This window comes from Amblyomma maculatum, chromosome 9 (assembly GCF_055883805.1).
Source record: "Amblyomma maculatum isolate TAMU_Amacu chromosome 9, ASM5588380v1, whole genome shotgun sequence".
Lineage (NCBI taxonomy): Eukaryota > Metazoa > Arthropoda > Arachnida > Ixodida > Ixodidae > Amblyomma > Amblyomma maculatum.
Genome location: NC_139352.1, coordinates 16,280,519 through 16,295,967, shown reverse-complemented (window position 1 = coordinate 16,295,967; position 15,449 = coordinate 16,280,519). Strand labels below are relative to the sequence as shown.

Genomic DNA, 15,449 nt, shown 5'->3' with positions numbered 1-15,449 from the left:
TGTATTATGAAACATAACAGAAACGAGAAATGAGGAATGAAAGTGGACATCTGATGGAAAGTGCTATAAACTGCCAGAGGAGCAAGTGTATTCTATAGAATACACTTCTCTGGTAGTTTATAGCGCTTTTTATATTGCTTGAATAGAACTTTAAATACATTGTCAACATCGAACGGTAATAAAAGTGCTGATTAGTGTTTTTAAATGTCCACTTTCATTTTATTGCGCTTATTCATGAGCTTATAGGCGTGATTATTGTCGGCTTAATAAATGCGTACTATACATGAGATATACTGGTAGCGGCAAGGTTCGGTCAATATGTCTACTCGGTTTTCCCCTCAGATGCTATGCAGTGTGGCACGCATTTCTTGGAATTGTTTCTAATGCATCTTGCAGCTTCTTGTACAAGCCGCCGTTCTGCCACCAGGAACAGCCTCGAAAGAAAGTACCAGCTGCTTCGAGAGCGCAACCAAACTTCAGCAGTCCGCACACCGACGTCTCCAGAGGACCGTGGCCGAAATAGTAAATGATATAAGCACAAATGTATCGTCATTAGTTGCTGCACTGGTTGAAGTTCAGCTCAAGCTCAGCAATGTTAAACCTTCACAGCAACTGCTGTAAAGCATTTGCCCTGGAACCTTACTTTCATCCCAAAAGGGCTATAGATAATTTAAACAGTTTTTCATGTGAACATGTCAGGGCACTGCAGTTCTGGTTGAAGGTGTGTTCAGCTGAAAATAGTTTTTTTTTCCTTAAATATTTGAACTAGTAAGAAGCAGGAAGCTTCATTTTCGGCACCCGAGCGTGTATGTACTATAATGTTTGAAGAGATGTACTTACACCCCATAGCAAACGCGGAGGGACCACGTGAACTGCTGCAATAAATATTTTCCGTGGAAAAAGATACGCTTGACAAATGTGCTCGGGCAAGATGGCAAGCATATTAGGGAGGCCAAGGTGAGGCTACACTATACATAGCTTAGAAATAACCGCTTCAGCGTCAGATAAAGCTAGCGTGCACTCTTGACAAAACGCGTGGTCTCTTGGTCTCTCCACTTTTGCGCAAGGATGTGCTATGTGCTCAAAATTAGAGACCACGACTTCGACAGCCAGAGCGGCTGCGCGGACACAACACGGCGCTGCTATCTTGCTCTGCTCTTGCTGCGAGATTGCACAGCGTGACGCACAACTTTTCCCTCGCGCTCGGGCTGGCGCTTATCATGACTGACAAACTTCCGATGCGGCGTTCAGCTACTCTGCTGTTAACGCTTGTGTCAAAGGGAGCGGAATCGGAAGGTGTTCAGAAATAGTGCATTCCCGCATTAGTAAATGAGGCGGACGGTAAAGCTCCGTCGACCCTCTTCAGCCCGCTGCGACAAAAGCAATTTTATTTTCTTTGCACCGATGTTTTGTATTTTTTCTCCACAGAAGAAATTGTGGTGTTTTGTTGCGAAAGCAACACTACTCTAGTCGCCGAGCCATTTCGCGTGGCACAGCGCGGGCCAAGCTGCGCATGCGCGAGGAGCCGCGTGACGTCAGAGGCAGCAGCTGGTGTGTTGGAGCTGCAGTCGCGGCCGCGCTCCGCCGCACGCACCGCCGGTGCCGGAGAAGTGACGTCATCATAACCACAGCCGGCACAAGCTGCACATCACTCTCTCCGTTGGTTGCGCGAAGCGCGCGGCCGGAATCGATTAACTATGGAGAAGCAGAACCCGAGCGCTGCTCAGCGGCGCAGAAGAGCGGAGACGTTACTTATCCGATTCCGAGATGGTTGCCTAGCTGGCGGCTATTAAGCGTTATAAGACACCGTAGCAATGACAAGAGCGTCTTTCGCCACTTAACTAGGTTTTTCAAGGCTTCGAGTATTCGAACGGCGACGCCTCCGACGCTGACAGACACTATTTTTGGCCCGGTGTTAATAACGCTTTAAAATAAACCACTATTCCTTATATGGGGAGAAAATACGAAGCATCAGTGCAGGAAATAAACCTCAAAAACTTCAAACTAAAATTAAAATGCATTTTGCCACTGCGCAGTCAAGTGAGTTGACGCAGCGCTACCGTCGGCTCCCTTCACTAAAGCGGGACTGCGCTATTCCTGAACGACTACAGTATTACTCTATGAGCACCATGCGATGCCGCTCCCTTCGACGCGACCGTCAAAGCGGAATACCCGAAAGCCGCACTGGAAATTTGCAATTCCGAGAGCGAGGGAAAGGTTGTGCGTTGTTGTTGTTGTGGCTGTAGGAAGAAGGAAATGAAAATGCACGGGCCTGCTACTGGCTCTGTAGCTGAGCCACCTCCGCTGCCTCGTGCAGATAGAAGAGAATATAGAGAAGAAAGAAAAGGAAGAGGGAAAGAAAGACGCGCGCCGCAACAACAGCCGTCGTCCACCACCAGCGGTGGCGTGTGCAATGACGGCCTGAACAGATAAAAATGGCGAGCTCCCGCCGCAAGCGGCGGTGACCCACCTGTACCAGCCCCATCAGGGAAGAGCCGACGCTCTGGGCAGTCCAAGGGCAGTCTCGCAGCAACGCGCAGAACTAGGAAGCCTCGATGCAAAGTTTGCATCGAGGCTCCCTACGCAGAGCAAGAAAGCAGCACCGTGCTGCGTCTCCGCAGACGCTCCGTGGTCTCCCTACTTTTGCGCACGGTAGTACATAGAGAAAATTTCTTATAATACACCTTTCGATAGTTTTGGAGGCCTTGTGGAATTACTGTGGCATGCAGAAGTTGAATGCATTGGAACGTTATGGGAACAGGTTCTTGCTTATTTTTTTTTTTTGTGCGCGTAAACGCCTTTTTAAGGCTTTTATTGAAGGACTTGCGTCTCGAGACAAGATCGGTCAAGCCATTTACTCCATCCTTGATGAAAAAGAAAATTCTTGGCAGTGTGCAGCGATGCTGTATATGATGAAATATTTCCCTTCTTCACTTGTGTTAAGCTTCATTGGTTTGCGAGGCAAAGAAAAGCCGAATTTTGTAACGTGGCTGCTGATGGGAAGGCAGCACACAGGCTAATTACTTCAGTCTATTCAGATGTCCGATATTTTACTGCTGTGGTTAGTGAAGGGCTGTTTTGTGGCATGCATATGTCAGTTGCGTAATATTTGGGTTAATGGGAATCTTACTGCCTTGGCATGATGTGTACAAGCTGACTGCTATTTGTAAACAAATCATTCAACCAAATAGAATACGCTTTCTTGTAATAGTTCTTTTGTATAGTGCTGTCATTCTTTGTTGTGGAGACTCCCGCACGTTCGTTTCTATCCGAGCTCCCCTTAACTTGTATGCCTTGAGAATTCTAGTTTGTGGGCTCATAGCTGTGCACAATTTATTTTGTGAATAACTGTACACACGCAGAAAAATATGTATTAACAGTACACGCTTTGTTATGTTCATTTTTTCATCTTCAAGCTTGGTCGTACTGCTGCTGCGACATACTACTTTGTGTTATTATATTCCTTCTTATTTTAAGGCCTTCTGTTCCGTGTTTACTGCAACCTGTTGCTGCTTGCTCACGTCCGAGAGCTGACATTCAACTGTTGTTGCTTCTCCGATGCTCCATTCTGCCTTTGTGTTTTTAGTGGTGTACAAGCACTACGGCGCATTTGTCACTCATCAGGCCAGTGCATGTCTGAAGAATGGAGGTGGCTGTAATTAGCGGTACGTGTAAAGCTGCATGCTTTTATATGACTTGAACTGAAAGGCAGGGCCGACCGCGACGGAGACGGAACGATGCTTGGACAATTCGGTTAATAATAAACCCTGTTCAACATCAAAAGTGGGCTTAACTTGGCAGTCAAATTTCCAGTCAAGTTATTTTGCGCATCAATTGTTACGGGGTCGATTTTTTGCCGACTTGGCCAAACATCGTTCAGTTTTCATCGTCACTGACCTTGTCTTTCATAACCTACAAGAAAAAAAGATTCGAAATCTGCGCCGAGTATACGTCACTATGGCGTCATGCTTTTTGTTTGTTTGCATTTAGCGCTAGTACTTAGAACACTTGTTAGTTCGGCGTGGCGGTGCAAACTCATGCCTCACTCAGTCTGTCCCCATAGGGCTCTATGCAAGTTTCGCTACCATAGGATATCTACCTTAGATGGACGACAAAGTGCCAGAAAATGAAACTGCAAGCGCAGATCCGAGTCGAGTCACGTGGTGTTTCGTCATTACATTGCTATTTCCCGTGTGCGCAGATTCATAAGCAGGCCCTTAATCGCCCGTCCGAGATCGTCGTCCGTTGTTGAGAAAGACCATGGAGGAATCCTTCCTCCGTGAGAAAGACGGTGACGCACCGGCCTTGTCAAGCTCTCGATGGCGACGGTTCAGCTTTGCGCAGCTTAATTCCTTCAGTATTAGAGCGATTCTGAGATGTAAAATCGCATGCCAAGCATGTTATCTGAGAGCTTCTCTTCGCCCAAAGGAGGAGAGCAAGAGCACAAATGCGCGACAACCAGCTAGTTACAATCGTAACCCGGGGAATAGGCGTCAACGACAAGGACCGCTGCGCTGACGTAAGCTGTTCGGTTGTTTTTGTCTAACACGCTACAATAAAGACCGATAGCAACTTTTGGCAACTAGCCTTTTATTTCCATAAACAGAGACAAAAGAAATATTACAAGCTAACAAAAGCAATTATGCTTTTGAAACGAAACAATATTGCACAGTTGACAATGACTTCGACATTGGATAGCGTTCTTATATCCATCAATCTTCAGAGGGTCTAACGAGTGCAAATAGTTTCACTGATATGTCACAACCCAGAACTCGGCAAACGTACCTGTGACTCAAGAACAGCTAAATCAATTTTAAATCAATAAAACTAAGAACAAACAGCTGGCATAGTGAGTTTATAGAACTTCCCTTCAGGTCACACATTCAATCATTTCTCGCACGTATAAAGTGATCGAATCTATTTCCGCCCTGGAATCAAATATCTTCGATATACCGTTTTGGTTTCTCAACTACATCGAATCTTCTGTGCATATGGGCAGTCTCAAGTGGTAGCAAGCGCCTTGATCATTATTTGAACTCGACATGAATGCAGAGTCTATTGTTAACGAAAAAACCTTGCAGCTCGAGGTCAACACAGTTCACTGTCTTGGACCAGCTGCCGCAGTTCGCAGAGTTACCTGGATTCTTCACCATTTCGGGAGCTTCCATGAGTATTGGCAGTCTGATATCTTTCTCCTCATGTCTGGGGTGTGCTAGGATGATCGTGACCTTCTTTGCGAAGGGCCATTTTACCGAATCATTCCAGTCTCCCGAAGTAAGAAACAGGAGGAAACTTAAGGCCACATGTTCGGCGCCATTTTTCTGCAACTTGCATTCCAGATCGAACGTGTAGCCAGCTAACGTGTTACAATCTTCTATTAGTATTTCCTCTTTCTTGCTCTCAGTCAGTGATTTATAACAGTGATAAATAACGTGGTGATGAAAGCGCCAAGCTTGGAAGCAGCGCGGAAAGGTCCGGTGGAAACGGCAGTCTTCTTTATATCCGACTGCGATGAGCCGCATTTCGCCAAGCCGACTTCCTTTTCCGGGTTGATCAAATCACGCTCTAGACTAGCCACGCGCTCCATTAAAGAATTTACAGCGTTCACCACGGTATCCTTGTCAACATTACCACTCGAAGCCCGCTCTTTTACTCTTTTGAGATCCTCCTTCATTTCGGCGAGCTTTACGGCGGCACGCGAGATTGCTTTGACGCTCGCAGAGTGCCGTGGAGGAGCCTCGGCAAAGCACTGCCTGTAGTGTTCAACGGCGACGGAGCGAACAACAGACTGCTCACATTTGACACACCTCACCTTATCACTGCCGCATTCATCAAGGTGCTTCTTAAGGTCGCACAGCTTGCCAGCGAAGCTGCATTCGTTAGCGCCGGCGACACACAATACTCGGAGTTGCTCCAAACTGGACTGTTTGAAGGGTATTATAACAACGTCATCATCTGCGAAGTGCACATCGTCCAAGGGACACTTGCCATCTTCCTTTGAGATCTGTTCCTTGCAGACTTGACAGAAAGCGTGACCACAGGGCAGGACCACGGAGCGGCTAGGCACCAAACCGCAGATGCCGCAGACTCGGGTGCTGGGCAGAGGGTCGACAAAAACGACGCGATAGCGTTCGGAGAAGCCGTCGAATCCGGTTAGAGTGTATTCCGTGCCGGCCATCGTGCCGCTCTAGCAGATGGTGAAACTAGAAGGCTCCAAGCACTCTCTGTACAACTACGAGAACAGTTACTGAGCCCAAAATATGGCGTTCGCTAGCGGTCGGGGGTGAGGTCTGACGTGAAACGATTGAGGAAAGTGCAGCGGCAACTGACTGATACGCCAACCATGCATGCGCTACTTCTTCTAAGTCTGAGTGATAACAGCGCCGCCAGACAGATCTGCAGTGGAGAGTGTGCTAGCCGGCGACTACCTTTCACTCGATAAGCGCCATATCACATAGCACAACCACAAAATCGACGAGAATACGTGAGTGTGCGCATTGAACCGAGTCCGGTGAAAGTGTCTTCTGCTAAGCCGTTTCGGGAAGCAAACCCTGTCTCTCTCTCTCTCTTTTTTTTTTTTTTTTTTTAAGGTGCTAATGCCTCGATCCTTTCATTCTTATGACCGATGTCATCATTATAGATAGAAGTCCACGTGGTAGCATGCACTTGAGCTCATTGAATTTGATATACATTCGTTCATTATTATACCAGGTGCTGGTCAAGAACTTGTTTTGCAGCACAAGCTGCACCTGTTAATGTTTAAGGGGATTCTTTTGTGGAAACCAGTGAGGCAATGAAGCAGCCAATACATCTGCCGGCGCGCGGTCTTCTATTCTGCGCATGCGCGGGACGGATAGTGCGCAAACCATCCATTTTCGCCTCCAGGCTTTGCAACTGTAGTTCAAAGTAGCCACTGCATAAAACCGCGAGCAGGAAACGATGAATTTTCTTGCGCTGTTATACATTTTATGCATTAGCACAAATATTCTAGTATTTTCGCTCACACGCTTGAAATGTTTGGTGTGAGCCCCTCAGGTACTAAAGCCCTTCTGTCTTCGTCTTACCGTGACGTCATGCATCATTTCATGGTTACATAATAAATAAAACACATCACAGAAAAACAGCACGCATCCGCCATCATAAATTGTGACTTTAACCGCGGCATTAGGCAACTAAGCGATTACGCTTTTTTTTTTCTCTCTGTTTATTTCCTGCTCGACAGGCGAAATACGGTAGTATGACAGTCTCAAAGTACAACACTACCACGAAGAGCGCCGGAGAAGAAAGTAAAGCTTCACTGTGTTTCAGAAACGTTTTAGGTTATCCACCTCGATCAAAGCTTCACTTCGGACGTTGTATAGCTTGCCTTCAAGAATGTCGCGCTTTCAATGAAATACTCCCTCGCTGAGCGAGCATCAATGTCAGTGTGTTTCACGGCCATTCTCGTCTTCCCCACACTGTGGAGGCAAAAAAACATGATTAAATGTCACATCGCACGCCGTCTTGTTTAGGGACAAGCAGGAACCGTATACCGTGCTATCGTGATTGGAAAGTCCGCTGTAAGATATCCCAGAGATACACTGCGCCCCAGCACTCAAACATTGTCTATGATTTCCGATTTTACAGGAAATTAAGCAGTCCGCCGACCATGGGACGAAGAAGCCTTTTCTGTTCAACCATGGTTTAACAGGTAATGTACGTACCAGTGCGCAAAAGAAAGAAGAAATAAACTTTTTGCTGACGACCGTTTGAATACCTTCCCATCTACCGTGTAATGAACAATAAACAAGTACTGGCAACATGACTCGAACAAGTAATTGTATAGGCGCTTTCGTATTATAGAATTAAGGTATTCCAGTAAGAACTGTACTTTTGAAATGCTGTGCTGAGCGAAGCCATAGCAACTGCAGGCAAAAAAAAATAATGCGCTTGATATTTCTAGATTACACCACAAAAATCGGTTAAGCCATGAAGTCGAACTTGGAAAGCCGTACTTAGAAAAAGATCGCTTTGATTAGATAAGAACGCAAACCTGGACACCATTTGTAGTAAAATTACATGCCAATGCATCGCCGCATCCTGAACAATTAAGCACGTGTTAAACTGCGACTTTCTCGAGCCGTGCTTCGCTATCTTTGCCAACTTCCACTCGCAAACGCTTGAGCAGCCCTGCCGCAGGCGCGAACGACTTCACTGCCGCCGCCTGTGGGGATGCTGAGAGCGCATGGTTTCCTATCATGAAATGCCCCTCCATTATCGCGTTCAGCGACCCCCCCCCCCCCTTCACAACCCCTTCACAAATCTTTGACTAAAATACAACAGGTGACGTGGCGCCAGCTTCAGTCCAGTGCGTTCCCATTCCTGCTTTCTTAGCTTTGCTCCATCCAGGACTGTACTCTTCGCGGTGCACTGATGCGATCTGGTTCGGGGGCCAAGACTTCGTGGTAGCGTGATCAGGCGGACAAGGCATCGGACGGGAAGCAGCAAGGAGATTTGGTGAAGAAAAAAGTTTTATGCACACTTTTTGCATGTCGAGTCACTAAGAGGAGCTAAGACGAGGAGCGAGCTGTTCGTGGATACGGTTTCACACATTAATATAGCGTCCGCCATCCCCAGTTCCCGAGCTGGGGAAATGTAGTAAAACTGACCCAGTCCAACCAGCGGGGCACGCGCCGTCAACGGAGGCCCAGCACACTGCCAGAGGCGTCACTAGAACCTCTTCGCAGCTCTTCGGATGGTGGAGAGGGTCAGCTCCACTGCTGGCGATGTCGAAGTTAGGTCGTCTGCAAGAGGGGTCACATCCATAATAACGCAATGACGACACATCGATAATGACGCAAACTCGGAATACGGGCCCAGATGAGTAGCGGGCGCGGAGGCTCGCCGTGCCAGGACAGGCCCAGATCAAGTGCTCATGTCGGAGTCTGGCACCCTCAACCTCATCTACCTCAACCTCATCCTTATGGATAAAGATTAATGAATGAATGAATGCCACTATACCGAGTTTGAATTAAGCGCGCGAGGGCACGTGGTTGTGACCTCACTCCAAATAGCCAATGTTCGATGGTGGTGGCTCTAGGTGTTGTTACGCAATTGTGCACGGTGTTGCGCGTTACGCTAACTAGTCTTGGCTCACTTGGCCAATGAGTTGGCTGCACTACAGTGGCTAGCTGCGCCGAGGGGTGAGACACGGGGAGTGCGCGCGTAGTCGCATATCCCGACAGGGCGCCAGGCACGTACGGCGCTCGCGAGAAGGATCGAGAATGCAAGGAAAATGAAGAGTTGGTCAAAACTTCAAAAGTTCTCAGGCTACAGGGTCTGCTTTTCAACTACAGTGCTCTGGATTGTACTTTGAACAGTATTTCCTGGCAGTTGTGTCACCTCCGAAGATTATTAAAATAGCTATGCAGGTTTAGAGGTGTTATCACCTCTGAGAACTTTGACAGCTTTAATGACACCTTATGTAGGAGACCGCTTCGATACAGACCGTGGGCTGCAAACTTTTGACCAGCTTCAAAATCGTAAAATGCTTTTTCCAGTCGAGCCTCACGCTTGCGTTACGTGCGATATATATCTGGAGTTTAGCGTTCGCGACTTGCATACGCTGAAATAATGTAAAAGAAACGTGATGTTTCAGAAGGTTAGATAAGCAAGGAGAATAGTTTTGGTTGTTCCAGCCGCTGCACTGACTGTACTTTGGTATTACAGCAATCCTTCAGACACAAGCCACGTAGCTAAATTCATGTGTAGGCCGCAGTTTTGGTTTCGTTTATTTTGTACGGGATGGTACGATGGGCGCGACACATAACGTCAGTTTTTGAAAGCCAGTCATTGCGCTCCGTTCGGTAGTTGGTTCGTCCACGTGCGTTGCGGTGTTGTGCGAGTGCGATGAACCACTTCTGACTTAATAAGTTCGTGTCTTTTGTACTTATGTCATAATACTAATCGCGGAATTTGAGCGCTAAGTTCACTGTATTCCTAGTACTGTCAAGGTAAGCTGATCTCCCCGGAGCCTATCTCAATTTCGTAGCTCTCGTACTGGAGCGGACTAGGTTCGTTGGAGCAGACGGCAGTAAGCGGCAGTAGCGCCCTAACAAAAGCACATTCCCTAGATTTGTGTTTTCTTTGCATAGAGTCTGATCTTTGGTGTTACTTATTGCGCCAGTGACCTGGATTTATGACACTTAACAGCTGTCGCTGCATATTTTGTTGCAGTCTAGCCGCCGATGTAACTTGGAACACGAAAGGTGTTATTAGTGAAGAGTTAAATTTGCTTTTCACGCTTCGAGATGGCATCGATACAAAAAAAAAGAAAAAAGAAAAGCTTCAAGCATCTGTATCTATGGGATAGTGAGCCTGAAAACCTCTTAGCAACGGAGGAGGTACGTGTTGGTACAAAGAGAAATAGTGCAAAGTTTTGCAACTGTGAAACATGACATTTGCGGTGGCGGGCTGTGGACGGTGAGGATCGCACTGGCATACGCTACCCGTGGGGCTGTCCACTTTCCTTTGTGATGCACATCTTGCATTGCCGTGTTACAAAGCCACATTATATTTGCGGCTCAGGCAGCGTGGTTTCGATTTTTCATTTTTGTTCATGTTTGCTCACAGACGAAGGGAAGGAAAGAAAGTATGCGCAGCACCTGAGCTGTACGCTATTCTTACACATTGGGTGACAAATAAATTAGTCATCCTTGCGCTGCACTATGTGTTATTCACTTTGCTTACCTTTCCTTTACTCGGTGCTTAATTCAGGTAGTGCAGCGGTGAGTGCCAACCATGGCTGAGACATCGCTCGCCCGGCAGCTGCAGAAGCTCGCTGCGCCACAGACTTCGTTGCTGAAGGAGACCAAGAGGCGGGCCTCGTTCCTCTTTGACCCACGGGAAGCCGGAGCCCTCGACACTGACACAGCCTATGCCATCGGTAACCTCTTGCTATCACTCGCCGCCGCGCAGTGAATGACAATTTGCTGCTCGGCTGCGTAAAACCCCAAACTAGTCGTTTTTAAATTATTATTTGTTTTTTACAGTGCGCAAAATAGAGAGAATATATCTGTGCGTGATAATAAATCTAATGCTTGAAACACACATGCAAATAACAAATGAATGTAAACACTCATAATCAATGGTTTACATTACGTGTCTTGGGTTATTTGTTTGCTGATTCATATCTTTAGTCTACCAAGAGCTACAGTGAGATACAGGCACTTCTTGCATTGTTCTCCAGGAGTCAAAGCTGTGCCTTCTCTTCTACCAAAGTATTATTTATACTGTAGGAAAGTGTGTTTCACAAACTCCATACACAGGTGGTGCCTTGTTGGAGATTTCAGTCTCTGAGTCAGTTCTTTCCTTCATGTGTTACTTGTATGGCCGTGCATTGTACCTTGGTTATGCAGTTCCATTTATTCTTTTGAGAGCATGAGTGAGGAAAAGATTTAGTTTATTAATTAGAGTCTGACAAACACTTGTAAGGAAGAAGAAAGAAAGCCACTTCTGTTTCTTTTAATGTACTCCTTATGGGGCAAACTGTTGCTGAGTGACTTAGAATTAGGTTATGTATCTGTGTGTATAAATACCATCATGACTAGGAGACAGAAGGGCTGCCAAACATGACACATTCTTGTTGGTATAATACGGCTTGGCGTAGTCAGAGGCCAGTGCCAGAAACTCTACTCCTCAATTATTTTTTGCTGGGCTGTTACAGTGGAGAATTTGCCGACAGCTATAACACAAGTGTAACACCAGTTGTGGCCAACATGCTCTTAGCTCAAGTCGGGTGGGCTCCTAATGCTTTTTGACAGAGCACTACATGTGATATGTGTAACTTTTAAGCTCTGTGCCCTTGTGTTGGCGTTTTTTAAAAATCTAGTCTGCTCATTTACAGTCAGAAACAATGCGGAATATTCTGATTTCACCCTGTTCTTGAGCATTGCACTTCATCTAAGCCTTCTCTATATAGCATGAGAGCCGAGGTTATAATTTATTGTCCTCTATGGTGTCTTTTTCTTTATCTTTTTTTTTTTTTTGTGGGCATATAACAATCTGTCTTGACATTCTAATCTAAATCAATAAGAATAAATGGGAGGGCATGTAATCAGAGACAAAATGATTAACAGCTGCTGAGAGTAACAGGGTCAGGTGGGCAGTGAGATTGGAAAGTTTGCAAGGTCACAGCTATCAGAGCACATGGTTCTCTGAAGAGGTTTAGGAGGGCCCTTGGTCATGCAGCGCACATAATTAGAATGTTGGCAATGATGGTCACTTGATCTGTTTTGGTTGGTTCTTCCATCATTTTTCATGATGAGAAGCACTTATGTAATGCTGATGCCGTCTTTGTCCATCCCAGGCACAACCGGCCTTGAAGAGCTGTCGATGCTCAATGAGGCCTTTTCTCGGTTCGAGACGAGCCTCTTCTCGGAGAATGCCAAATATGTCGAGCGAGCCGTCAAGAGTCGCGAGGAGAACGCCGAGCTCGACAGCCAAATCGAGGAGTTCCTGCTGCTTTTGTCGCCGCACTTCTTGCTGCGACCTGCACACAAGGCCCTCGAATGGCTAGTCTACAGGTGAAGCAGTATGCCTTTGTAGAATCTGTCCGGTGACACTTAGCCTTGTAGCTTTGGAGGCTTGCTTTGCTATTGCTTCCTGTTACTGTGCACCAGGTCATGCATTTGATCCAGCTGTGGCAGCAGAACTCTCAGTATGGGTGAAGTGTGAAAGTGGTCATGTACTCAAGATTTTTTGTGCTTCAGAAGGATGTCGGGTGGTTGATATTGCCTTCTAACTCTTACCAAGGTTTCACCTCTTGTGGCCCAGATGGTAAAAATACACCAAGTTTGCTGCTTGTCTTTGTGCAGTAGCCTGCTGGGGCAATCTGGTGATAGGTGCTGTGTTGTGTGTTGTGATTATTACCGCTAAGGGATGTCTTCTTTTATGACCACAGTGGCTGTTTGATTTTGGCAAGTATGGAATGTGCAGACACGTTTTCTTAATGCCTCGTTGTTTCAGAGCAGGAGTTTGCAACATTTGTAGCTTCATGGAATTTTAACAGCGTTCACGAGATGTCTGAGGAACCCAGTCTGCTTTGGCTTCTATCTGTTTCTGCCCAATGTATTTGCAACAAAGAGTGGATCTTGAGGATACATGTTTTTTAAAAATGCCCATATTCAACTAACAATGACTGGCTGTACAGTGAAACAGCCTGATATAAATTCTTTTCACTAAGGGATCTGGTGGGCAGTTATGGGGCTTCCATGCAGCAACCTTGTGTCGCTTGCCCATTCTCCTGCTCCTGCATCAGGTTCAAAATTAAAAGCTCTAACTGAGGTGTGGTAGCCGGCCTAAAAAGATGCTGCACAAAGGAGGGGGGGGGGGGGGGCAGTGACTGAAGTTTTCTGGTTGATATGTTGAAGGGTACTGACGAAGGTCACGTTTTCCATGCCTTGGGGCGGTGGTCATTTTTGGATATGCCGGACAATAGGGTTGTCTTTTTCCTATGGCTATGACGTCATGCAACTGTCATCTTGCTGTATGCCATGGTTGCCTGCTTAGGTACATTGTGTGATTGATGTCACATGAATAAGTCCTATAAGCAATTTTAGCGTGGTTAATTGCGCATTAATATGGGTATTTCAGGGCCTGAGGAACCATATAAAAGCACTGCGATGGAACAAAAGGTTTACTTTGACTCATTTTGTGAATAATTGATTTAGAGAAACGTCAGCTGCTAAAAATGTCTTTGTGATGTGCTAAATTAATTTATATTGTGACCTGATGTCGCGAGAGACAGTGATTTGTAGCTCTGGACACGAGTTGGGTTTTGCATATAGAACAGGCTTTTGTGTGGGACTAGTCTCAAGCTCTAAAGCTTGAAGCTCTATTTATCTATAATATTATGTTGCCTACATGTCAGTGACCATGTTAAATGCTTAATGATGCAATATTTACCCATGTTGCACTAGCCTTACATGTGTGCATCAGAGTAGTGCCATGGAGCACTTAGTGAAATGATGGCATATATCCAAGCATTGAGTCTCAGAGAACCTGTTAAAAAAATTGGTAAAATACAGGCTTCTTCCATGTTACTGTTCATGGAAACAGAACTCTAAACATACCTTTAAAGTTCTTCAGAGACATTGGAGAGTTCAGGCCTTGTGGATGTCAAAAGCATAACTCAAGCAGGCTTCTATTCTTAGAAGCACTATTGGTCCTTCATTAATATATATATATATATAGCCAGCAGACCAGCAACATGCATTGAGGCTTTTACGTTGTTGAGCTGTCATTTTTCAGCACAGCAGTACATTTTGCATTATTGTGCAGCAGTGTATTCTCTACCCTTTTGGGCCATGCCATTAATCCGTGGAACAGTTTCTGAAACAGTGTCGGGGCCCAAAAATTCTCCAACACAAACTGGTTTTTGTCGTCCATATATATGTTCGCATGCTACATCACAGCTGCTTTAGCACTTGCCACACTGGGCACTCTTGATGTACTGTATACAGGTTTCATGTGCACCAGTACAATGTGGATGCCCTTCTACGTTGCGTCCTGCCCTTCCATGAGACGCGGGTCTTTGCCCGAGCCCTCCAACTCCTTGACCTTTCCGATAAGACCTCCAAGTGGCATTGGCTGCACTGCTTGCAGGTGTGTGTCACGTGATCTGCGATCTATGTAATCTCTGATGTGTGATGTGTGGGATTTGATCTCTGGGATGCAATCCATGTGGCTGTTCTGCAAGCATAATGTTTTAGCCAGCATGACACATTTTAACCGTTGCTATATGTCAGATAGTGGCGCTCCAACAGCAGGATGCTGTGCATATAAACCAAGTACCATCATCATTATTTATTGATCCCTTAAAGGTCCCATTGGGATATTACATAAGGGGGGGGGGGGAGACAACGGTGTGAATATATAGTCGCACATTAGCAAGTGAACGTAAAAACACAAAATGAATAAGAATAACAAATTAAACAGAAAGCATCAGGTGGTTACAACTATACAAACGAAAATAAGGAGACAACAAACGGCAGAAAAAGAAGAAAACAAACAAGATAAACAATATATGTCAAAAAGAACTTCAGTGTGTGTAAGCGGCAAAAAGAAAAAAAAGGGGGGGGGGAGGGGGGCAGAGAACTACACAAGAACGCACCATGATGCAACTCTTGAGGAAAAGTAGCTGCTACAGGTTGAAATAGTCAGTTAGGGACTAAATTTGGAAGGATTAGATTCTATAACAATGTTTTTGGTAAGACTGTTCCATTCTTCTATGGCGATAGGCAGAAAAGATTTATTGAAGACGTTAGAAGAACCATGCATACCTTAAAGAGTAAGTGAGTTAAACAATCGTGAGATGAGCGGAAAGGAGCACGTAGTAAGTTTTCTCATAGGGTTGGAAGCTCAAACATAATTTGTGGAAAAGACAAGGGTAGACATAGGTTTTATATGCT

At 45.8% G+C, this 15,449-nt stretch overlaps 1 protein-coding gene and 1 pseudogene across 2 annotated transcripts in view; one reads left to right on the top strand and one right to left on the bottom strand.

Annotated features, from left to right (window-relative positions):
* l(2)k09022 (HEAT repeat containing 1 homolog l(2)k09022) overlaps positions 1–15,449 on the top strand; it is a 127,586-nt gene that overhangs the window by 48,442 nt on the left and 63,695 nt on the right. Inside the window, exons 1-4 of one of the 2 annotated variants that reach the window (XM_084578263.1) lie at positions 9,834–9,992; positions 10,756–10,924; positions 12,347–12,563; positions 14,502–14,643. In XM_084578263.1, the coding sequence (XP_084434389.1) occupies positions 10,780–10,924; positions 12,347–12,563; positions 14,502–14,643 (504 nt within the window). In that variant the 5' untranslated portion in view covers positions 9,834–9,992; positions 10,756–10,779. Of the gene's footprint in view, positions 1–9,833; positions 9,993–10,755; positions 10,925–12,346; positions 12,564–14,501; positions 14,644–15,449 lie in introns of those variants that run through there. The other variant, XM_084578264.1, reaches the window with a different exon arrangement.
* LOC146178429 (uncharacterized) lies at positions 4,554–6,429 on the bottom strand (annotated as a pseudogene).